Consider the following 24,153-nt stretch of genomic DNA (forward strand, 5'->3'; position numbering starts at 1 on the left):
TAACAAGTTGGTGGTACCAAGAGGCCACGTTTCTACAGCCAGGAAGCTTTCAGAAGTTGCAAAAAATCCGTGCCCTTTTTAAAGACGGCGCTTATGAGAGACTGTGGGGAAGCTAGAAAAAGGATAGAGAAGAACATGAGCATAAAATGTCCAGATAATGGATGAGCCAATGGATAGTTATCTCATAAAGTGCAGCTTAGCCATTTTGAGAGAGACTGGGAGGAAACATGAAAAAAATTGAGAAACTCCTCATACAGTTTCCAAAAAATTCTGTTTGTTCCAAACTAGGCTTAAAGCTACTTTAGGGAAATTAATGCACTTTTTGCTTCTTTGATGTTGCTCTGATGAATGGGGCTTTGCCTGATCTGTACTGTTGACATTCCTCTTTCTTTTTTAACTCCAGGAACAGATTGGTAATTAAAAGTTGTGATGGTTTATTTCTTCCTAGAGCAATAGCAACAGCACTTGGACTTCACAGTGCTTTGCAGCCCTCTCTTCGCAGTTTTACAGAGTCAGTATATTGCCCCCCAACAATCTAGGTCCTCATTTTACTGACCTCGGAAGGATGGAAGGCTGAGTCAACCTTGAGCCAGCGACAATAGAACTGCGGAAACGCTGGCAGCCGGCAGTCTGCAGAATTAGCCTGCAGTACTGCATTCTAACCCCTGTGCCACCATGACTCTAGAACTATTTATTTAAGAGTGTCTATGCAGATTCTCAAGACACGGTGGCTCAGTGGGTTAGGACGCTGAGCTTGTCGATCAGAAGGTCGGCAGTTTGGTGGGTCAAATCCCAAGTGCCGCGTAACAGAGTGAGTGCCTGTTACTCGTCCCAGCTTCTGCCAACCTAGCAGTTCGAAAGCATGTAAAAATGCAAGTAGAAAAAATAGGGACCACTACGGTGGGAAGGTAACAGCATTCCGTGCGCCTTTGGCGTCTAGTCATGCTGGCCACATGACCACGGAGACGTCCTCGGACAAGCGCTGGCTTCTTCGGCTTTGAAACGGAGATGAGCACCGGCCCCTAGAGTTGGAAACGACTAGCACTCATGTGCGGGGGAAACTTTACTTTTTTTTATGGAGATTCTCAGTCATCCAGGTCATGGTTGTCCCAAAGGTGCTTTTTCAAGAGGCAACTGGACGTTCTTGTTTTTCTTTGAAGACATTTTGCTGCTCATCCAAGAAGCTTCCAAAATGGGGAATGGAAGGATTTATACTCCTTGCAGACAGCTGGTCATTTGCATTCTTTTAGAGAGTCATTGAGGCCACTTGGAGGTTTACCTGTGTCCTCAGGGTCACCTGAGTGGTGCAAATGGGTGTGGAGCCTTCTTGGAACTGCTGAAAGGACTGTGTTGTAGACTGGAGATAGATGATGTCCTATCCCTTCCCCTCTGTTGAGAGAGGGCTGCTCAATTTTGACATAGATGGCCTCTTTGATCCCTCTTTCAAACCAGCAGTCCTCTCTGTCCAAGATCTCTTTTAAAAAGTGGCATTTGTCTTTTAAATCCAGATGGGCTGCTGAATCTTGTAATTTTTTTGTAAGCTGAATCTTGTAATTATTTAAGAAAAATCCAAGTCTTTTTTTCCAACAGGCTTCATCCCTCCCCGAGCTTCATCCTAAAATTTGTACAAAATGTCTCAGGTCTTAGAAGATGCAAGAATCAGAAAAAACTTAACTTAACCTGCTTATTTTTTTTCAAGCTGTTGTTTGAAAAAAATGGGAACTAGGAGGGAAAAAGGGCTACCGGGTAATCCTCAATTTGCGACTACAGTCGAGATTGGAACTTCCATTACTAAGTGAAGTGGTCATTAAGCGAGTTCTGTCTGATTTTACAATCTTTTTGCTGCAGTAGTTAAGCGTTTCACCATGGTTGTGAAGTGAATCACACAGATGTTAAGTGAATCTAGCTTTCCCCACTGCCTTTGCTTTTTGGAAGCAGCTGGTTATAAATGGCGACCATGTGACCTCAGGATGCTGCAACCATTGTAAATACATGGTGGTATGCCAAGTGCCCGGATTTTGACCCCATGACTGGATGGAAGCTGCAATGGTTGTAAGTATAAGTCACTTTGCTCAGTGCTCATAACTTTGAATGGTCGCTAAACAAGTGGTTGTAAGTTGAGACTTTAACTAAGATGATTAAGGACCTGGAGACAAAAACATATGAAGAATGGTTGCAAGATTTGGGAATGGCCAGTCTAGAGGAAAGACAGACTATGGGTGATCTGATAGGATTGTTCCAGTATTTGAGGGGCTGCCACAAAGAAGAGGGCGGTCAACTTATTTTCCAAAGCACCAGAGAGAAGGACAAGAAACAATGGATGGAAACTGATCAAGGAAAGAACCAACCCAGAACTAAGGAGAAACTTCCTAAAAGTGAGGACAACTAACCAATAAATCAGGCTTGCCTTCAGAAGTGGTGGGTGCTTCATCACTGGAGGTTGTTAAGAAAAGGCTGGACAGCCACTTCTCTGAAAGAGTAGTACAGGGGAAGGCAACCTAGGCTCTTTTATGACTCCTGGACTTCAACTCCCAGAATTCCTGAGCCAGCCATGCTGAGGGGAAAGGGAGAGGTTTCCAAGCTGAGCCATGCTGGCTCAGGAATTCTGGGAGTTGAAGTCCACGAGTCATAAAAGAGCCAAGGTTGCCTAACCCTGGCCTAGGCCTAGGCCACTCTATGACTCGCGGACTTCAACTCCCAGAATTCCTGAGCCAGCCACGCTGAAGGGAAAGGGAGAGGTTTCCAGCTGAGCCATGCTGGCTCAGGAATTCTGGGAGTTGAAGTCCACGAGTCATAAAAGAGCCAAGGTGGCCTACCCCTGGATAGGATCTTCTGCTTGAGCAGGCGGGCTGACTAGAAGACCTTTAAGATCCCTTCCAGCTCTATTCTGATTGATTGAGAACTACCTGTATGGATAAACCAGGGTACATGGGTCCTGGTTTATCAACAATTTTTGAAGACAAGATGCCCAGAGTATTTCAAAATTACCTTTTAATTCAGCCCTTCTTTTAAGGATGAAAAGCATTTCACGTTCACTGTCTCAGCCAAGGCTGAATTCCTCCCTGCAGCCTGACTATTAAGGACATCAAACATGATTACAGTGAAAAAAGGAGAGTTGGTCCTCCCCCACTTCCGCTCTGTCCCATCCTTCTTTTCTGACTCACTCTGTCTTTCCAGCAATCATTGTTCTCTTTTTTTTTTTGCATTTTGCAAAGGCTGTAAAACTGAAGGGTGTTGTTGATGGGGAAGCTGTCGCCTCGCCAGGGAGGCGTGAACGGGCCTCTTAGGCACCATTGTTGACTGACAAGCTCACCAAATCCTCCTTGGTAGCCCAGTTTGGGTCAGGAACCATAGATGGTGCCCAGACTCCCAGGTTCTCCTCTGTGGGTGCCTGGGGCTGTCTGAAACAGCCTTGGCTTCCTTCCGATTCTCCTTCTGTGTCTGTGAATCATTTGCCTGTTCCGGCTGGGTTGTTCTCTCCAGCCGCCCAGCGCGCACACACACAACTCAAGAGTGTCGCGCATTCCTTCCCTATGACTTTATCCGTCTGGGCTTCCTTGTCTTCTGGTTTACATCTCTTTAATCTTCCTCCTCCCTCCCTTTGCTGGCATTCTTTTTTTGCCCAATGGGATGGGAAAGGCGGTTTTTCCATTTTGTGGATTTCGTGATCATCACCGGCTTCGTTCTCTTTATATGGCCTAGGAGACTAGGCACTCGGTGGGTTTGGCACTGTAGGAGGACCGCTCTACCTAAGCCTTAGGGTGATTTGGAAGCAGCCTTTGCTCACTGGATTCCAGAGGTGGCACGGAATGGCTGGGTTCAGACAACCAGCCAACCCCTAGGTCAGGGGTAGGCAACCTTGGCTCTTTTATGACTCGTGGACTTCAACTCCCAGAATTCCTGAGCTGGCTCAGGAAATCTGGGAGTTGACGTCCACGAGTCATAAACAAGCCAAGGTTGCCTACTCCTGACCTAGGTAAACCAAGCAGGGTTACAGAGTGATTTCCTCCTTTAGCTAGCTAGATTCACACAATATAAGCCAACTACTGCATTTTAACCTGAGGGTTGTGTGAATCCAATCAAGGTGATCTAAGGATCACCTTCCTTCACCATAAGAAAGAACTTATCTATAGTTTTACATGGAACAAAATTATCCCATTCAAGGATGTGTATTTTTACATGGAGAATTAAAAAGAAAAAAATGATATAAAATGGATCTTTTTTTCTTGACCTAAAACCCAGCACATTCATGGTTCTACCTTAGGATTTACCGCCAATCTTCAACTTGGCAGCCTTTTAGATTGATCAGATCACAGTGAATGATGGGAGTTGTAGTCTGACATCCAGACAGCTGCCTGGTGGAAGAAGGCTACCTTGTAGTTACAATCAAAGTTGTTCCTCAATCTAGTTTTGAAACTAACCCGTCTTACTTTGGGGTGATGAACAGAAATCCCACATAGATAGGAAAGAAAATTCATACTTAAAGTCAGACAATTTATTGAAAACTTGATTGCTAACAGAAAATCATATTTTAATTAAATTACTACATCTGGGCTGCAAAGTTCTGAATGGCCACCAGTTGGCAGCAAGGAGTTCGAACTTTGGCATAACACTGTTGCCATCTAGTGAGCCTCTGAAACTTTTGCACCCCAGATATGGTAGCGCCTATTTTGATTCTTTAAGAAACTGAATGTGTATACAGATAATCACTGGCTTACAACCATTCATTTAGTGACTGTTCAAAGTTACAAGAGCACTGAAAAAGAGAGATTTACATCTGGTCCTTAACTTATGACCATAGCAGCATCCCTACAATCACATGATCAAAATTTGGGTGCTTGATAAGTGGCATGTATTTACAATGATTGCAGTGTCCCAAGGTCGTGTGATCAATATTTGCAACTTTCCTAGTAGAGCAAAGTCAATGGGGGGAAGCTGGTTTTGCTTCATAACTACATGATTCAATTAATAATTGCAGAGGTCGACTTAACAACCGTGGCAACCAAGGTTGTAAAATTGGGTGCGATTCACTCGCTTACCAATGGAAATTCTGGTCCCAATTTTCGTCTTAAGTTGAGAACGACCTGTATAATTAATTAATTAATTAAACAAATACCTACACAGATGTGTGTGTGTGTGTGTGTGTGTGTATACTATAATTAAAACCAAAATAAAATTAAAGTAGATCTATGGCATTTCAACAGAAGAAAAAAATATGGGCTAAAGTCTGAACTGCCTTAAACCAGTTGGATCCCTGGCGTTTTGGTGGAGAGGAGATTCTGCCTCTATTTGCATATTTTTGGGAAGTCACCCAGAATAATTAATTCCCACAGAAACTACTGACACCTTCACTGACTAATCTGAATCTTGATACGGTATTCCGATTAGGGGTGGAGCTTAATGACTCCGGCCCTTTGCTTTGACCACAAAATAGTTTCCAGGCAGGAAACGAGAAGATCCGTTTCACTGAATATTTTAAAGTAGCTTCTGCCAAGAAATTCTGGAAATTAGACTAAATACTCAACAGTCCCTCTCATCAAGCAGAACTTTAAGTCCTCTGGTTTGTGGGTGGAAGTTGCAATAATTAAATTTGTACAGGCCTTATAAATCAAATTATGTTTTTTCCCCCACTCATGTGATCATCGGCATTATCACCCACATCAGATGAGCCTCAGCTATAAAGCACAGCTTGCCCTACCTGGGAAATCCAGATTCTTTTCCAATATTTGCTAGAAAGTCCTTGCAAGCCTCTACCTGTCAGTTGTTCATTGGAAACAGAGAACATCTGGTACCTTCCAAGCCTTAGATAAATCCCTCAAGTAGTGTGAAATAAGCTGAAAGACTGAATATCTGTGACTGCAGTTGAGAGGCAAGTAAAGTTATTCCATTTGGTGGAAGAATCTTGTCTAATCCAGAAAGATGCACATTTGCTGCCCTAAAGCAGTTTTTCTTGACCTTGGCAGATTTAAAACGCATGGGCTTTAAGATGCTATGCATACTGTAACATAGCATAGCTGGCTGGGGAATTCTGGGAGTTGAAGTCTACCCATCTTAAAGTTGCCAAGGTTGAGAAACTCTTCTCTAAACCAAAGTGCCACTCAAATTAATCTGAGTTATAAAAAATTCTGCACCTGTAATTATCACCTGTGGTGTTTGTGGTGTTTGTAGGGCTGAGATTATATATATAAAAAAAGTCAACGTGGTAGCCACAGCCATGAAGCACAGTTTCATTTGCATGGTTGAGGCATCCATCTTGACATTTTTACACTCTGCATACCCTCTTGTGTCCACCACACAACAACTATCTTCACGTAACAGGCCCAGCCAAGACAGCTAAATTCCCAGCCACTGCATTCACACAACACCCTAAACTTCTTTTATTTTAAAACGATCACTTGACTATGAGCCAGCAGTGTGCAGCAGCAACCAAAAAAGCTAATACAATCCTGGGTTGTATAAACAGAGGCATAGAATCAAGATCACGCGAAGTATTATTACCACTTTATAAAAGCCTAGTAAGACCACACCTGGAATACTGCTGCCAATTTTGGTCACCATATCACAAAAAAAGATGTAGAGTTTGGAAAAAATTCAGAGAAGAGCAACTAAGATGATCAAAGGCCTGGAGACTAGAACATACCAAGAACGGCTGCGGGACTTGGGTTTGGCTAGTTTAAAGAAAAGAAGAAACAGGGGAGACACGATAGCAGTGTTCCTGTATCTGAGGGGCTGCCACAAGGCAGAGGGGGCCAGGTTGTTCACCAAAACACCAGAGGGAAGGACAAGAAACAATGGTTGGAAACTGATCAAAGAGAGAAGCAACCTGGAATTAAGGAGAAATTTCCTGACAGTGAGGACAATCAACCAGTGTAACAGCATACCCCCAGAAATTGTGGGCGCTCCATCACTGGAGATTTTTAAGAAGAGACTAGACATTCACCTGTCTGAGACGGTATAGGTTCTCCTGCCTGAGCAGGGGGCTGGACTAGAAGACCTCCAAGGTCCCTTCCAGATTCTATTCTATTCTACTATTCTATTCTATTCTATTCTATTCTATTCTATTCTATTCTATTCTATTCTATTCTATTCTATTCTATTCTATTCTATTCTATTCTATTCTATTCTATTCTATTCTATTCTATTCTATTCTATTCGTTTGTTTTCCTGTCTTAAAATGCTTTGTGAGTCCAGCTTGTTCAGTTCAGTTAGTATTTTGATTTTTTTCCCCCTGCAACAATCTCGCATCTCCACAAAGAAAAGCAACAGAATTAAAGCAAACATACATTCCCAAATTGGAAAAATTAAAAAAAAGAGGCAGAAGAGGAGAATTTTTTTTGAGAAATTCCTAAAAGCTACTTGGGAGGGGGCCAATCAGTCTCCTTGGGGGTACCAGGACACATTGCTACTGCAGAGAAGCTGTGCTTTATGGTGCGGGCTCTCTTAATATTTGGTTTGTTGTGCAAACCTAGAAAATCAGTGATGTGTGAACACAGCCAACACATAGCAAAAGAAACCTTTACACGCTGCCTGTTCCCCTCTTTGTGCCATACTGCAAAAAAGTCCTGGGCCAGGTCCAGTAAAAAACACATAAATGACTTTCTCTCCTCACTTGACTAAAGCAGAGAATTAAGCCCTCTTTTTCATGCAACCTCAGGATGAAGAAACTGATCTAATCGAGAAGCTTGCACATTTGTCATGCCAACTGAGGGATGGCAAAGCTTTCTCCCACCCCCACCCCCGTTCAGAGATGCAGTGTGCTGGTCTAATGGAAAACACTCTGTGCATGCCCCAATATTGTGAAGCCTCTACAGTTAGTCCTCAGTTTATGACTGTAACAGAACCCAGAATTTCCATCGTAATTTGTGAGTTGAGGCACTCATGTGACCGACTGGATTTTTTTGCAGCGGCTGCAAAGCAAAGGCTGCAGTTCTAAAGTAAACGTGAGGGTTGTAAAGTGAATGCAGTGGTTGTATTCATTTCTATGGGTATTTTTTGCCAGAAACTGGCAGAAAAGGTTGGAAACTGGCAAAAAAAAGTCATAAATTGTGGTTATGTGACTGGGAACACTGCAACTGGCTGTAAAAGTGAGCAGGTTGCCACAGACCCAAAATGCAGTCACATTCTCTCTCTCTCTCTCTCTCTCTCTCTCTCTCTCTCTCTCTCTCTCTCTCTCTCTCTCTCTCTCTCTCTCTCTCTCTCTGTGTGTGTGTGTGTGTGTGATCATTGGAACTGTGCAAGAGGGTCATAAGCACCTTTCAGGGGGTCCTCTTAACTTTGACTGTCAAAATCAATAGTTGTCACCGAGCGATGGGTAATTGAGGACTGCCTGTACTGTAAGAATTCAATTGTCACAGGTCTGAATATCCCAAGACTTTCTCACCTCTTCCTATATTCGGATTCTGTTTAGATCAGTGCCTAACAAATGTTTTCCTTCATTACCTAAACTGCTTATCAGTTTAACCGATGTAGTAAATTACTTTAAGTAGGGGTCAGCAACTGAAGCCTCTTTATGACCTCTGGACTTCAATCCCCAGAATTCCATGCTGGCTCAGGAATTCCGGGAGCTGGAAGTCCAGAGGTCTCGCAAAGGCCCCCCCCGCCCCCCCCCCCCCCCCGTAGTTGCCCACTCCTGCTTTAAATCAATTTAGCGACTCTTGTCGTTATCAAAACCACTACTACCCAATTTTGGCTAATTAAGTTTGGGAAGCCCCCAGGTGGGTTTAAATTTGGTCTGGAGCTGTTTCAGGCTGTCCTTTCCAAGGGGGAAGAAAGTTTTGAAAAGTTGAACTTGACTCGGTCTCATGGACTCAGGTGCTGGGAAGTTCTCTAGAGCAGCCACTGACTGACCAGAAGGAGGGAGAAACACCTCCGATTTTGCCCTCTTTCTCTCCTCCTCCCTGCCCTCCCCCCCCCCGCCACCTTCAGATGAGTCACTGGGTGGTGTCCTGTACAGGCTGGTATGAACTAAGGGGACAGGAATGCAGAGCCAGGAGGGCAAGGAGAAGAAAAGGGAAAATGAGTCAGAGAGAGACAGAGAAGGAAATTCTGGGGGAGGCGGAGGCGGAGGCGGTGAAGCATTGAACAAAAGGAACAAGAGGCTGGAAAAAAAAGCCGGCACAGAGGTGGGGGGGGGGAATCAGTACAGGGAAGTGAGAAAGGAAATGAGTGGGAAACAAAAAGTGGGAATTAGTGAAAAGAAAGCAAAAGTTGGAAATAATAACAACAATAATCTTTTAAGACTACTTCAGGAAAAAATAAGTTGGGGAAAAAAATACGGAATACCAGGACTACCAGAATACCAGAGCAACAAAGATGATTAAGGGGACTGGAGGCTAAAACATATATAGAAAGTTGCTGGAATTGGGTATGTCTAGTCCAGGGGTGTCAAACTCAATTTCATTGAGGGCCGCATCAGCATTGCGGTTGCCTTCAAGGGGCTGGGTGGGTATGGCCAGGGTGGGCACGGCTAGAGTGGGTATGGCCTACTGGGTGGGCATGGCCAACTCTACATCGTTCGCATCAAGGGTGCCTATGTGGGCCTGGGCAGGAGTGGGACAGAGTTGAAGTCCATGAGTCATAAAAGATCCGAGGTTGCCTACCCCTGTCCTATCCTATCCTGTCCTATCCTATCCTATCCTATTCTGGCAGATTGAAGTTGGATGCTTATGACAAAAGAAATCCATTGTTGTAGCAATTGTGAATGGAATCCTTGGATGGCTACTTAAAGAACTTCCTCAATATCTGGAAATATTGGATTAATCTGACCTGAACACCTTAATTTTACTAAAAAGCTACCCTGCTTGGAACTATATATTCTTAGATGCTACCTTAATAATTCTTAGGTCCTTGGTTAGGACTTGAATTATTAAGTTTTCACCAGTCTTGAACATGATTCTAACTGAGGATTACCAACACACAGCAATAATAATACCACCAAACAGCCTTTAGCCCAGGTCCTCAGGAAGGGCTCAATAGTTGGATAAAAATACCAAATCTGGTCTAAACATCTGGCTGAGTGACCAACTATAATAATAACAAATCATCTGTGGTGGTGGTTACCGGCTTGGTGCCATACCAAAAAATCTTGGATAGTCATTAGAAAAATCTGTGCATTGCAAAATTTCCATCTAATCAATTGCAACAGGCCACACTACTTGGATCTATGCATACATTACACTGATAGATTACAACATCCTGGATTTTTGGGAAGAACTCGATTTGTATGAAGGCCAACACCAGCTAAAGAAATGACATTGCTGTGTATATAATGACAACAGTAGATTTTTGGGAAGAACTCGATTTGTATGAAGGCCAACACCAGCTAAAGAAATGACATTGCTGTGTATATCGAATTGGAATTAAATGGAATTAAAATAAATAAATAAATAAATAAATAAATAAATATAATGACAACAGTAGCATTTAGAACAATAGCACTGAGACTTATATTCACAGTGCTTTACAGCCCTCTCTAAGCGGTTTACAGAGTTAGCATCTTGCCCCCAACAATCTGGGTCCTCATTTTACTCACCTTGGAAGGATGGAAGGCTGTGTCAACTTTGAGCCAGTCAGGATCGAACCACTGGCAGTCGGCAGAACTAGCCTGCAATACTACATTCTAACCACTGTACCACCATACACAATGGTTTGTTTAATCCCCCAATTTTTTAAAAGTCCTGTGATGTTTCCCCTCTACCTGTCTACTAAATAATTGAGATTGGGTAAAAAGGTAGACTTGAAGGATGGGGAGATAGTAAAAATAAATAGAATGAACTTAGCATTGAGAAGCTGAAAGGCTGTATAAAGATCTATCTGTGCTAGCAAGCTCCGTGCTGAAAAAACAACATACCCTTTTCTGGGTCCCTCAAAAGAAACAAGTCAGTTATTGGGGCGGAGGTTTTTGAAAACTGAAAGGATGATGTTGTACCAGCAAAAGTGGAATTTGAGCACTGTGACCATTTAACATGACCTTCCTCTATGATTGCATTGCAGTCTGTTTATTCAAGACATATTTTTAAAAGCACTCTTTCTCCACTGTGGGCATAAGATTACTTAACTGCACACGACATGACCCTCAAGAACATCACATCAACCAAAAAGCAAACAACAATAGAAGAACCCAAAACCACAACAATTAGCCAAAGAGAAACCCAGGCCAGCTGGTTATTCCTCAAATGCCAAAACATCAAAATAAACTTAATTTTGTGGATACCCACAATTCTTAAGGGGAAAGGTCATCTTAAAACGAGACATTATCCTCAGTGTCCATAGCCAACACCTGCTGAATCTCCAAATTATGCAGAACTGGTTGGGGATGTTTTACGGGGTCACCTGAATTTAAAGAAGCCATAATTTGGAGTTTACCGATATAGGAACTGAGAGCCAAAGTTTACATTCCAATTTTCACAAGTCCCAAATGATGACTGGTTCACTCGCTGAGCTTTTTAACTCCTCCATTAGCCCTCCAGGTGAGATTAAGAAAAGGAAGAGCCGAATGGAGACGCGAGATAATAGTGAAAATGAAGAGTACAGTCTATTTGGCAAGCCAATAATTTAAAGAGTCCTTTGTAAAAGGGCCAGAAGTGACTCCCATTTTGCTAGTGTGAGGGCAATTCGGAAACAAACCTCCGTTTGGTTATCAATGGCAGACACTCATAAGATACAGAACTTTTATTATACATATTAGAAAACTACAACATTACATTATTTTTCGACATAATAGCCATTCAAACTGAAGCACTTGTATAATGTCTTACAAGGTTTGAAATTCCTTAGCAGTACGTCACTTGGCGCCAAATCTGGGCCATGGGGGTGTGTTATCAAAAGCATCCCAATGGAACTGCTTCACAAGTTCTTGGGTGCTTCTAGTGGTGTGCGGGCGAGCATTATCGTGAATCAACACCACACCGGAAGTGGTGCCGTGGAAAATCCCGCCAAATGTGAAGTTGCCAAAGGAGCACTGCTAGTGAAGTTCATGGAGCGTGGTTCGACCATCAATTCTGAAGTCTCCTGTGAAACGTTAAGAAAACTCAGATGAGCCATCCATAACAAGCGTTGGGGCATGCTGACTTCTGGTGTGGTGTTGGTTCACGATAATGCTCGCTCGCACACCGCTAGACACACCCAAGAACTTTTGAAGCAGTTCCATTGGGATTTTTTTGATCTCCCTCGCTATAGCCCAGATTTGGCGCCGAGCGACTGCTACTAAGGAATTTCAAACCTTGTAAGACGTTGACAAGTGCCTCAATTTGAATGGCGAAAAAGTAAATGTAATGTAGTTTTCTAACGTGTATAATAAAAGTTCTGTATCTGTGTCTGTCATTGATAACCAAACGGAGGTTTTATTTCCGAATTGCCCTCGTATATTGAAGTTAAAACTTCTTAAGTTTTGACAATCAATAACTGCTGGAATTTTCCCAACTGTTGAGAGAGAAAAAAATACCTCTAAGGTATTTCAGCTTCATTTATGAAGAATCCTAGTGTTTCAAAGCATTTTTCTCTTGGCTAGAGTCAGATCCACTTAGCTGCAGAGAGGAAGCACATCAGGATGCCTTTAGGCTATACTTTAGCTACAAAGGAAACAGGAAGACTTTTTTTTTCCATGCCTGCTGCCAGCTAGGCACTCCTCAATTTGCTTTCTCACAAAGGAAAACTTGGAAACTCACTTTTCCTCTACCGCTTTGAAGGAAGGAAGGGCCCAGATTTTAACTGGTGCCTCCTATTTAAGTGACAAGCAGGACTCAAACAGGACTACAGGGCCAGATGGTGAAAACTCAGCCGTAGGACCTGTGAAAAAAGAGTTCCTGAGCATGCAGAGTGTTTTTTGTCTGTACTTCTGGATTTAGGAAAAAAAAAGATGGGTCAGGCAGGCTGATGTTTCAGAATTCTTCTGACAATGAAACACAACTCTCTTATTTATAACACTGGGTTATTTTTTGACTGACCCGCCCGATTATATGAAAAGCCAATCACACCTCCAAAGAGCAATGAATTGGGGAAGAGCATTATTGCTTTAAACACTCTATTTGCGCTGGCCTACGTCAGTGTTTTTCAGAATTGGCAACTTTTAAGATGGGTGGACTTCAGTTCCCAGAATTCCCCCACCAGCAGGGGATTCTGAGAGTTGAAAGTCTACACATCTTCAAGTTGCCAAGTTTGTAGAACATTGGTCTAAGTGAAGAGTAAAGGATCTTAGTCTGATTCTCAAATTGGGAGAGGTCTCTCTGAAACAGCTCTCCAATGGATACACACTGGAGAAAATTAAAAGGCTTCATAGACTTCAATCCCCAGAATTCCCTAGGCAGCGTTGCTAAGAATTTTGGGACCTGAAGTCCAGATAACTGAAAATAGCCACGATTGATCGAGACACTGATTTATTCATTAGCACAGTATTTACATGCTCTGATGTCCAGCAGATTTTAAATGTAGTGTTTCCTACCATCTGCTACCTTTTAACTGGAGATTTTACTTGGATTATTGAAACATATAATATATGCTTTACAACTTAGTTGGTGCAGGAGAGGAGACACAAGTGAGAATGCCTCTGCCTCCACCTAGAAATCTCATCATGCTGAACCACCTTACAGGATTCATAAAAAGAGACTCGTCTCATTTATGTGAAACGCTTTAAAGGTTAAAAAAAAATAGAATCTCACACTAAACCTTAAGATGATTTATTCAGCTTCAGCTTTTTGTATCATGCAAATCTGGCCAATTGTGGTTTATTTAATACATTAAACAAACTTTGATTTAGAATGTTGGTCAATATCAAACCCATCAACATTCACATTCACTTCCTGGGGACAATTTGCAACATGTTCATACCAAACTTAAGCATTTTTATTTTCAGTTCACAAATGCTGTGTCAGGAAATGAAAGTCTTTTTTTTCTCTTTTTTTCTGAATGCAGTTTAAAAAAAACAAAACCCAATCACACCATAAAATTAAAATTCTCTTATGAGAGCAGGAGACATAAATAGAATCTCAACAGGCAGCACCAAAGGGAAGGGAAAAAGAGAAGAACGGATACTGAGGAAAATCAGAGGAAACGAAACTGGTGCCTTCCTTATGGAGCAAAACACCCATAAAACTAAGACAACCAGTGATTTTTCATGGCATTATGGGAGTTGTAGTCCAGAACGTCTGGAGCTACACCTAAATTGTCTTTCTGATATAGTGGCCAGCCACTGATTGGAAAAAATGGTGCGGGAAGCTCTGTTGAGGCTAGTCCATATTCCTCTTTCATGGAGAGTTCTAGCACCCAATATCTCTCTATATACAGATAATCTAAAAATCACATTCATTTTTTTTCCTTAAAATGTTCCCCGGAGGGAAACGACAAAGGAGGAGGCCCACAATGCAGATCTAGGAACTGCAAAGTTCCCCAAACTGTAACCCCTGTAGAAAAATAAATCACCCCAATATGAGGCATTAGGCCTGGGGTACGTATGTGCCAGAAGTGAGGTTTTTCCCCCTCCTCTCACAGCACAAAGCGTTTAACAAGGAAGATGGTCACCCTTTACCCAGAGGGGGCCTGTTTCCTGAAATGGGAACAAGAGACAGTAGGTTTCACAGCCCGTTGCTGAGTGTGCAAAATGTAAGGCCCCAGAATGCCAGGGCAGGTGAACGTCTCTCCTGCAGCTTCAAGAAAAGTCGAGGTAACCAAAAGTGACGTTTTCTTTGCTGTTTCCTGAATCTGAAGTGGTGAAAAAAAAAAACAGATCTGTGGGGGGGAAAAAAGAACAACCCATAAGATAAATTTGCACTCAGTGTGATTCTTTCTTCTTGTCCCTCCAAAATTCCTATCACTCTATGGCAGTGTTCCTTCAACTTGGCTACTTGAAGGTGTGTGGACTTCAACTCCCAGAATTCCCCAGCCAGCATGTTGAAGTCTACACATCTCAAAGTGGCCAAGGAGGGCAACTGGTTGGGAATGGTAGCTGGGATATGCCGAAACATATCAGAATATATTATTTTGGGAAAGCAAAGCATTGGAAACAGACTGGTTAAACTAGAGGTTGGGACTTTTCTTGGACCAGATTGGCCTACCTCCCAGGGTTGTCATGAAGTTTAAAAAAGGGCCATGGTGCCTTTTATCTATTATTTATTTGTTGGATTTCTTATTCCCACTTTTACGACGATACCCTTATTTCAGCAAATCTGATGAAGAGCAGAATGTTTTAAAAACAAAAATACCTCAAGTATGAACATTGAGGGCTCCTTGCCGCTCTCTGAGCTAGCTTGTTTTCTTGCAGATGTTTCATTACCCAAACTAGGTAACATCATCAGTACAAGGAGTATGTATGAAATGGAATACATACTGCTCATTCCAAGTATGACGTTGGAGATTTTCAGAGAGGGTATAAGATCAACAAAACAATCCTAGGCAGCTTTACTCAGAAGTTACACTTAATCAGGGGTTAGTCCCAATTAAATATGTGAACTAGGAAAACCTTGAGATTATTCAAACATGAAAGTGCTTAGCAATGAACACGGAACTATGCCCAAGGGGAAAAAAAGAGACTTCTGTTATCACAGTATGACTTCATTGTACTTCACACAAATATACCGAGCTTCTGTAAATGTTTCACTATCTAGAAAAAAAAGTTTTCTGCTCAAGGTCACTGGGCAGGTTTCTGAAAAAGAGGGCAAGCTAAACCCGTTGTTTGTTTTTGAGAACTAGAAACTTGGTTTCTCTTTCCACTTCTTAAAGTGTCGCTTTATTTCTTTATTCGTTTACGTATTTAATTTGCCACTCATCTCGCCACAGGCAACTCTGGGCGGCTTACAATATTAAAGGCAATAAAACCAATAGATATTTCTAATAAAAATAGTAAAAGTGTTCCGCCCACAGGCAGAAAGGAAGGACGGACAAGGAAAGGAACTGAGATTAGGAGTATCTTGATCTCACCTTCAGTGTATCAGTGATTCTTGAGCTGAATGGCCTCCAGTTTCTTCAATTGGGGCTGGAAAGAGAGTAAAAATATGGTTAAAAGTTTATCAGTGCGACAGAGAGGTAGATACTCGGCTGCAGAGATGTTCGCTGTTCAGTAGTCTTTGAATTACAATGACAATTGGGACTAGAATTTCTGTTGCTAAGCGTGGCAAATGGTAAGTGCATCATGCCCAATTTTTATGACCTTTTTGACACAATTGTTAAGCAAGCCACTCCAGTTGTCAAGTGAGTAACACGGCTGTTAAGTGAATCCATCTCCCCCCACTATCTTTGCAGAGCCGTGGTGGCGGAGTGGTTAGAATGCAGTACTGCAGGGTAATTCTGCCGGCTGCCAGTAGTTCGATCCTCACCAGCTCAAGGTTGACTCAGCCTTCCATCCTTCTGAGGTCGGTAAAGTGAGGATCCAGATTGTTGTGGTGCAACAGGCTGACTCTGTAAACTGCTTAGAGAGGGCTGTAAAGCACCGTGAAGCTGTATATAAGTCTTAAGTGCTATTGCTATTGTTGGGAGCCAGCTGGGAAGGTTGCGAAGGGCAATCCTATGACCCTGGCACGCTGGTAAATACGTGCAGGTTGCCAAGCACCCAAATTTAGATCATGTGACTGTGGGGATGCTGCGACGGCCCGTAAGTGTGAAGACCCACCGTAAGTCATTTGCCATTGCAACTTCAAATGGTCACCAAATTAATGGTTGTAAGTCGAGGACTAGCTGTGGCAACAATTTCAACTAGAATGAAATATCACCAAAAGGAAAAACTTACTGGTGAACTTTTCTCGCCTTCGGCAGCGGGCATAAATGATTGTGCCCGCAATGATGCTAGCCAGAAAAACAGCACCAAGCGATGCCCCAACTAGCACCCACAGATTGAGGCCGTTGGTGGGCTGGGGGTCTCCACCTGCAAGAATGAGGAGAGAAGAACACCTTAAATTCCCCGGAAAAAAATAGCCTTTAGTTGATCCCAAAGGATCTTTGGCTGATGCAGCCAATTTCTTAATCTGAAACAGACATCTACTGTTTAAAAATACTTTCCCTTCCTGCCTACCTAGGCCCCTCAAGGCAGAGTTGCCACAAGCAGCAGAATAAAACTGTATACAAAGACTTTACTTTTTCCAGTTTTAAATGTTGGAATAGAGGTGGGGGAAAAATAAAACCATTATCTTTTTCATTGCCAGCAGCACAACGGCAAAACCCTGCTCATAAAAAGGCTGGCCAAAAACTAAGCCTCTGAGTCTTTCTGAACTCTTAATTAACTCCAGGCCCCCACAAAGAATGAGCTTTCAGATGACGGAGAGCAGCGACTAGAGATTTGAACGGCGGCATCAGTGGCTGCTCTCAGGATTGGTGGAAGATGCTAACGCTTGTTTCCATTTATATATTTATTTATTAAATTTATATGCTACCGTCCTGTTATCAAGCTACCACTTGCTCCCAAAAGAAAGTGTGTGTGTGTGGAAAATTAAAAACAAAGACTATAGTTAGCAGACCTACAGCTAATAGAAGTGGGCTGAGTATCCTCAAAAGCCAGGATGGCAGCCACAATCATGTGACAGAAGCCCCGCCCCTTCATGGCTGCTGTGGAGATGTGATTGTGCAACCCAGGTACAAATGGGAAAAAGTTTTAATCAATGGTTGAGGCTGAATTTTTCACTTTTTTAACCATCCCTGAATAAACCTTGGCCCTCGCTTGCCCAAAATTGGGAAAAGAAAGAGGGCTGCCTTCTCCGGTGGCAGATGTGACAGGGAAGGGAATCACACTAGCTCTATCCAGGTATATGGGATGGCATTATGAGTGCCGTCTGACCTGCCTGAGAGATTGGGATCCTGTCTCCAGATTAATTGATTATTGGCTTTTGATTATGCAACGACAGGAAGCAGCATCTTGACTTTGGGCTCTGGGGCAAAATGTCCCAGGCCAGGCCTGCACTCAACCGTTCCACCATCCAAACATTCAACCCCAAAGAATCATATGTTGTAGCATCAGGCTGAACATCCAGCCATTATCCTCTCTCCCAGAGTGCTCCAGGAGCTATCTCGGCAATACCAAAGATGTATGGAGCCCTCCTCCACCACAGTACCAGGCGCAGTTAGGAGCCACTTACAGGTAGAGCAAAAATCGTTCTTATTTTGATGTTGGCACACTGAGCAGTCCATGCACTTTTCCAAGTCAGGACTCCAGGACTGGTCTCCAGGACAGCTAGTTTCTGAGGGAAAAAAAATAATAATAATCAGAAAGGGAGTTGAGAGTTCACCCACCCTCCTTTTCACACGAACAGCATCAGAAAGTTTCTGCCTCCCTAAAGGAAAGTGGAATTAACCAAAGTTCTGGTATTTCTGATTCTGCCCGCTTGCAGGTATGTTGGACTCCAGTTCCAATAGTCCCTGTCTTCCTAGGGTTATGGACCCAGATTGTTGGGGGCAATAAGCTGACTTTGTAATAATGCCGCTTGGGGGGGGGGTGAAAGCCCTAATAAGCAGGCATATACATAGAATGAAGGCTACTGCTAAGCTTGTAAGCCGCCCTGAGTCTTCGGAGAAGGGCGGGATATAAATGGAATTAAAAAATAAATAAATAAATTGAAATCCAGCATGTTTTCAGCCATAGTTGCTTTCCTAAAAATTCATGAATTTTTGGAAGAAAGGAAAGAAAGAAAGAAAGAAAGAAAGAAAGAAAGAAAGAAAGAAAGAAAGAAAGAAAGAAAGAAAGAAAGAAAGAAAGAAAGAAAGAGTCATGAGAAGCATTATCAGCTGGGTGAAAATAGGAAAGTAAAATAAGGATAAGATTCAGAAACGGGGGGGGGGCCATTGCACTTAATCCATGTGATCCCAGCCCCCCCCCCCCCCCCATGACACCAGGGCTATTTCCAGAGGCATAACGTCACTGGGGTGAATGGATATTGTGTTTCACCCCGAAACGTGAACCACTGTTAGGAACAGGAGAACATGGGGGGGGAGGGAGGGGTCAACTCAGGGAGCATCACATGGCAAAATGGGACGGGGGGGGTTAAAAGGAGAGGGAGCCTTCCTCCCCCCCTCCCTCCCTGCCATCACGTCCCTCACTTTTAAATGACTTCATTGATAAAACATGCCCCGAGCGAGCAGGCAACCAGATGGCGCTGAGCCCAGAAGCGAGTCGGACCGATGACTCAGAGCGGGTCGCATGACGCCGACGTCAGACCGCCCGCCGACACCCCCCCCCCCGCCCGCTTGTCTCACTTGCGGGAATAAGAGACGCCCCTCGACTTTTATCCGGAGAGCCCGCCAATAGGAAAGAGGCAGGGTCGAGCGGGGCGGGGCCTTGCATTCATAAACATTCCAATTTTTGACAACTTCTGTGATTGATTTCGCGGGGAGGGGCGGGGCTTTAACTCAGCGCAGGAATTTGCCAGCAGCTGATAAGAAAGCGCCACTAAGCATGTGCAGATTGCTTAGTTCGGGGTGAACTGTTATTCTACTTATTTCTTTAGATTTTTCTTTTATCCCGCTTTTATTACTTTTATAAGTAACTGAAGGCGGCGAACGTGCGCAAAACCCTTTCCCACTTTTTATTATTAATTTATTATATAGATAGATAGATAGATAGATAGATATAGATATATAAATATATAGATATATAGATATATAGATATAGACATAGATATAGATATAGATAGATATAGATATAGATATATGGATATAGATATATAGATATATATAGATATAGATATATATAGATATAGATATATAGATAGATATAAAATAATAAATTAATAATAAAAAGTGGGAAAGGGTTTTACGCACGTTCGCCACCTTTAGTTACTTATAAAAGTAATAAAAGCGGGATAAAAGAAAAATTATACTGTGTTCATTTTCGTAAATCTCCTAGCCGGCATCGTTCCGTTAGCGACTCCTTAACAGGTAAAAAGATTCAAGAGGTTCAGCCCTGAGACGTAAAAAAGCCGTGATAGAGAGAGTTGCACCTGCTGAAAAACTGTGCAGGGAATCTTTGTTAGACTGAGAAGATGACCGCGCCGACTTTATACTGAATCTCTCTCCTGCTTGGAGGGTTCGCAGATCTAAGTCTTTTCAATTAACATCACGTGTGAACGCACCACGCTTTGCGCGGAACGCACCCCAGCATCTGTATCAACTAGACTAGAAAGCTGGGTTATTGGGGAAACCGGCATACTCGGACTAGTTAAAAATCGCTGCGAGGTCCTCCTTCCACGTTTTCTCCACAAAGGCAGCCACGGCCGTCCGCAAAGGTTTGGCCGGGACTCCTGACAAGCGGGTCTTGTAGTCAAATCACAAAAGGGATTCCGGACAAACTACATCCGTTCATTCATCCGTTCATTCAGATTCCTATGCTCATTCATTCACTCGCCAGCCCCCCACCCCACCCCACCCCGCTCCTCTGTTTTACTTCTACCTGCCGGCTCTTCCCTCATCCCTCCGAAGCCCTTCCCAATGTCGCTTCAACCAGCGCTTGAACGGGACCGCGGCCGTTCAACAGGTAGAGAGAGCTTCGTGGCACCCTTCCCTACCAACCCTGAAAGCCGCACCTGTTTGCTCCACAGACTCTCCGGTTGTTGAAAAGTTTGCGGAGGGAGGAGAAAGGGACACCCCCCCATACACACACACACGCGTCCTAAATGCTCCCTGATCCCCCATTTACCTGCGATGGGCTCTCCCCGGCCGGAGCCCAGCAAGACGGGCAAGAGCCCCAGGATGACACCCCAGGCAAGCATGGCAGGTGGGTCTCGCTGCTCCTTCGCCGCCGCCGAGGATGTCCGATCGCCAGCGACTGACTGTCCGCCAGCCTCGCTCTGACTCAGTGCCGAAAACTCTCCCCGGCTCGCTTCGGCCCGGCTCGGCCCGGCTCCCGGCGAAAGACGCCCCCGCAGTCGGGGATTGGCGGGCGCGCGGCCAAGCTCCGCGTTCCATCCTTTGATCTGCGGGGGAGGTGCGGGGAGGGGGGGGAGAGAGAGAAGTGGGGGGGGGAGCGGCAGCGAGTCAGCGCAGGAAACGGCCCGGCCGGAGAAGGAAAGACGGGGGAGGCGGGGACAAACAAGGGGGGGGGGGACACTCCAGCTTTGACCCGGCTCGGCCCGGCCCGGCTTCTCGGAAATCCCGCTGGGCTGGAAATCCTGTTGGCCCCTGGAACGGGACGCTTTCCGTCGATAGGGCTTTTCCTTTCGTGTTTCCAGCGGGGTGTTTTGAAGCCAGCAAGCATAAACCAATCACAATCATAATCATAATTTACAAAAAGTTGCAGGGCTTGGAACAGCATGTAATTTAAGATGGTAAACTTTTAACTAGTCCAGATGCGGGGTGGGGGTGGTGGGGGTGGTGTGTGTGTGTGGGGGGGGGACGGAATCCCACAGTCAGAAAAGTGCTGTACCCAAACACAGTTCACGCAGTCTGGTGCTCTTTATGTCAACAACAAAAAGAATAATGTAACATGACATAACATATATATTATATTATATTATGTATTAATTATATCTTATATATTATAGAATATATAATTTATATATATATATATATATAGTGTGTGTGTGTGTGTGTGTGTATCTATCTATCTATCTATCTATCTATCTATCTATCTATCTATCTATCTATCTATCTCTATCTATCTATCTATCTATCTATCTATCTATCTATCTATCTATCTATCTATCTATCTAATAGCAAATTGTATCTGGGAGGTACTGACGAACTTGCTCTGAGGTTTTTGCTCGGGCAGTTATTTATTTAGGGGTTGCTATACCTTGTAGGGACGCGGTGGCTCAGTGGGTTGGGACGCTGAGCTTGTCGATCAGAAGGTCGGCAGTTTGGCGGGTCGAATCCCAAGTGCTGCGTAACAGAGTGAGCGCCTGTGACTCATCCCAGCTTCTGCCAACCTAGCAGTTCTGCCAACCTAGCAGTTTGAAAGCACGTAAAAATGCAAGTAGAAAAATAGGGACCACTACGGTGGGAAGGTAACAGCATTCCATGCGCCTTTGGCTTCTAGTCATGCCGGCCACATGACCACGGAGACGTCCTCGGACAAGCGCTGGCTCTTCGGCTTTGAAAAGGAGATGAGCGCTGGCCCCTAGAGTCGGAAACGACTAGCACGCATGTGCGGGGGAACCTTTACCTTGTAATTTACAAGGTAGTAGCCTTTTTTATTTTTATTTTTATGTCTTTATTTTTCATTTCCCACCTTTATTCTGTATAACTCAGGACAGGGGTTCAAGATGCTCGTTCTTCCCATTTTTCCCACAGCAACCCTGCAAGATGGACTGGGCTGGGAGGGGAATGGTCCAAACTCACCCAGCTGCCTTTCATCCCTAGAATTTATCATTTCCTAATTTCTAAGCCAGCACCTTAAACACTAACAGGGGTAGGCAACCTTGGCTCTTTTATGACTCGTGGACTTCAACTCCCAGAATTCCTGAGCCAGCCATGCTGAGGGGAAAGGAAGAGGTTTCCAAGCTGAGCCATGCTGGCTCAGGAATTCTGGGAGTTGAAGTCCACGAGTCATAAAAGAGCCAAGGTTGCCTGCCCCTGCACTAGACCAACCTGATTGTCCTACTGGTAACGTTAGAAACCATGGGCAGCTTGTCCCTCCAGGATCTTATCCAGCTCCCTTTTAATACTGTCGCAATTGGCTGCCATCCTGGGTGGTGTGCAAAAGGTCCCTGCATTTAGTTTCAGTGTGTGACCTTGAGCCTTCATGGTGTGAGAGAAGGAGAAAGGGAGAAATCTCTCAGGCCAACTACGTGCATGGTTTAAATATTTATCATGCAAGAAATATATTAAATTCCTGTGAACTTCGAAAGCATGTCATAATTTCTGAATCCATTTTAGTGGAGGGGTGGGTGGGTAAAGCCTCCTTGTGGATCTTTGGTCTAGGACTAGGTCAGGGGTAGGCAACCTTGGCTCTTTTACGACTTGTGGACTTCAACTCCCGGAATTCCTGAGCCAGCTGGCTCAGGAATTCTGGGAGTTGAAGTCCACAAGTCGTAAAAGAGCCAAGGTTGCCTACCCCTGGTCTAGGTAAATGCATGGTTTTGCCCTTTCATACTCTTGTGCCTTCAAGAACTTATTGTTCCCATCAGCCACAGCCAGTGCTTGCAGAAGGATGGAAATTGTAATCCAGCCCATCAAGAGGGTGTGGGTGTTTCTATACATGTTGTAGGAGGTGTAATTGCCAGCCTTGGGTGATCTCTTTTTTTCTACTGGATGGGATACCAACAGGAAAGCCCAAGAAGACTGCTAAAATTGTACCATAAGAAGGCAGTTGTTAATTGCTTCTATGAAGTTAGTCCTTGACCTACAACCTTTCGTTTAGTGACCGTTCAAAGTTATAAGGCAGGGGGGTCAAACTCAATTTCACTGAGGGCCGCATCAGCATTGCAGTTGCCCTCAGGGGGCCGGGTGGGTGTGGCCTCCTGGGTGGGCGTGGCTAGAGTGTGTATGGCCTGGGTGGGCATGGCCAGCTCTACATTGTTCGCATCAAGGGTGCCTATGGGGGCTTGGGCAGGAGTGGGACAGATCTGAGGGTCTCTGGCAGAAGGAGGATCTCTGGGCCAGGGCCAAGGCAGCGGGGGCCGTTCCCTCACTGTTTGCAGGATGGCTTCGCGGGCCGCATGAAACCACTTCGAGGGCCGGATCTGGCCCCCGGGCCTTGTGTTTGACATGTCTGTTATAAGGGCACTGAAAAAAGTGACTTATGTCCATTTTTCACACTTAGGAAAACTTCGCAGCATCCCCATGGTCACATGATCAAAATTCAGACGCCTGGCAATTGGCTCATATTTATGACGGTTGCAGTGTCCCGAGATCATGTGATCACCTTTTGCGAACTTCTGAGAAGCAAAGTCAATAGGGAAGCCAGATTCGCTTTACAACCATGTAACTAATTTAACTGCTGTGATTCACTTAACAACTGCATCAAGAAAGGTCATAACATGGGGCAAATCTCACTTAACAAATGTTTCACTTAGCAAGAGAAATTTTGGGCTCCATTGTGATCATAAGTCAAGGACTATCTATACAATATTGCTCCAAGAAAATCATGTGGACCTATCCTTGTGGTCAACATGGATTGAATTCAAGAAAGATTTCATTTTTAAATTCTTTGAGAGGGAAAGAGAATGTGGCTGCTGGCATATAGAGAATGGATAGATATTTTAAAAAAATGCTTTTTCAACATACAGATTGTACAGAGAGATACTT

The 24,153-nt window shown here is 43.9% G+C and overlaps 1 protein-coding gene across 1 annotated transcript; it reads right to left on the minus strand.

Annotated features, from left to right (window-relative positions):
* Positions 1 to 13,667: 13,667 nt before the first annotated feature.
* Positions 13,668 to 22,260, minus strand: LOC308678661 (tumor necrosis factor receptor superfamily member 12A-like; the record flags this gene model as incomplete). Its single annotated transcript, XM_081345890.1, has 6 exons — positions 13,668 to 14,721; positions 15,910 to 15,964; positions 16,715 to 16,849; positions 18,054 to 18,155; positions 20,606 to 20,882; positions 22,246 to 22,260. 5 exons carry the CDS (start codon positions 22,258 to 22,260, stop codon positions 15,912 to 15,914), a joined length of 582 nt encoding a protein of 193 aa, XP_081202016.1. The 3' UTR covers positions 13,668 to 14,721; positions 15,910 to 15,911.
* Positions 22,261 to 24,153: the final 1,893 nt, after the last annotated feature.

Source organism: Vipera berus (genome assembly GCF_964194415.1).
Source record: "Vipera berus genome assembly, chromosome: Z".
Taxonomy (NCBI): Eukaryota; Metazoa; Chordata; class Lepidosauria; order Squamata; family Viperidae; genus Vipera; species Vipera berus.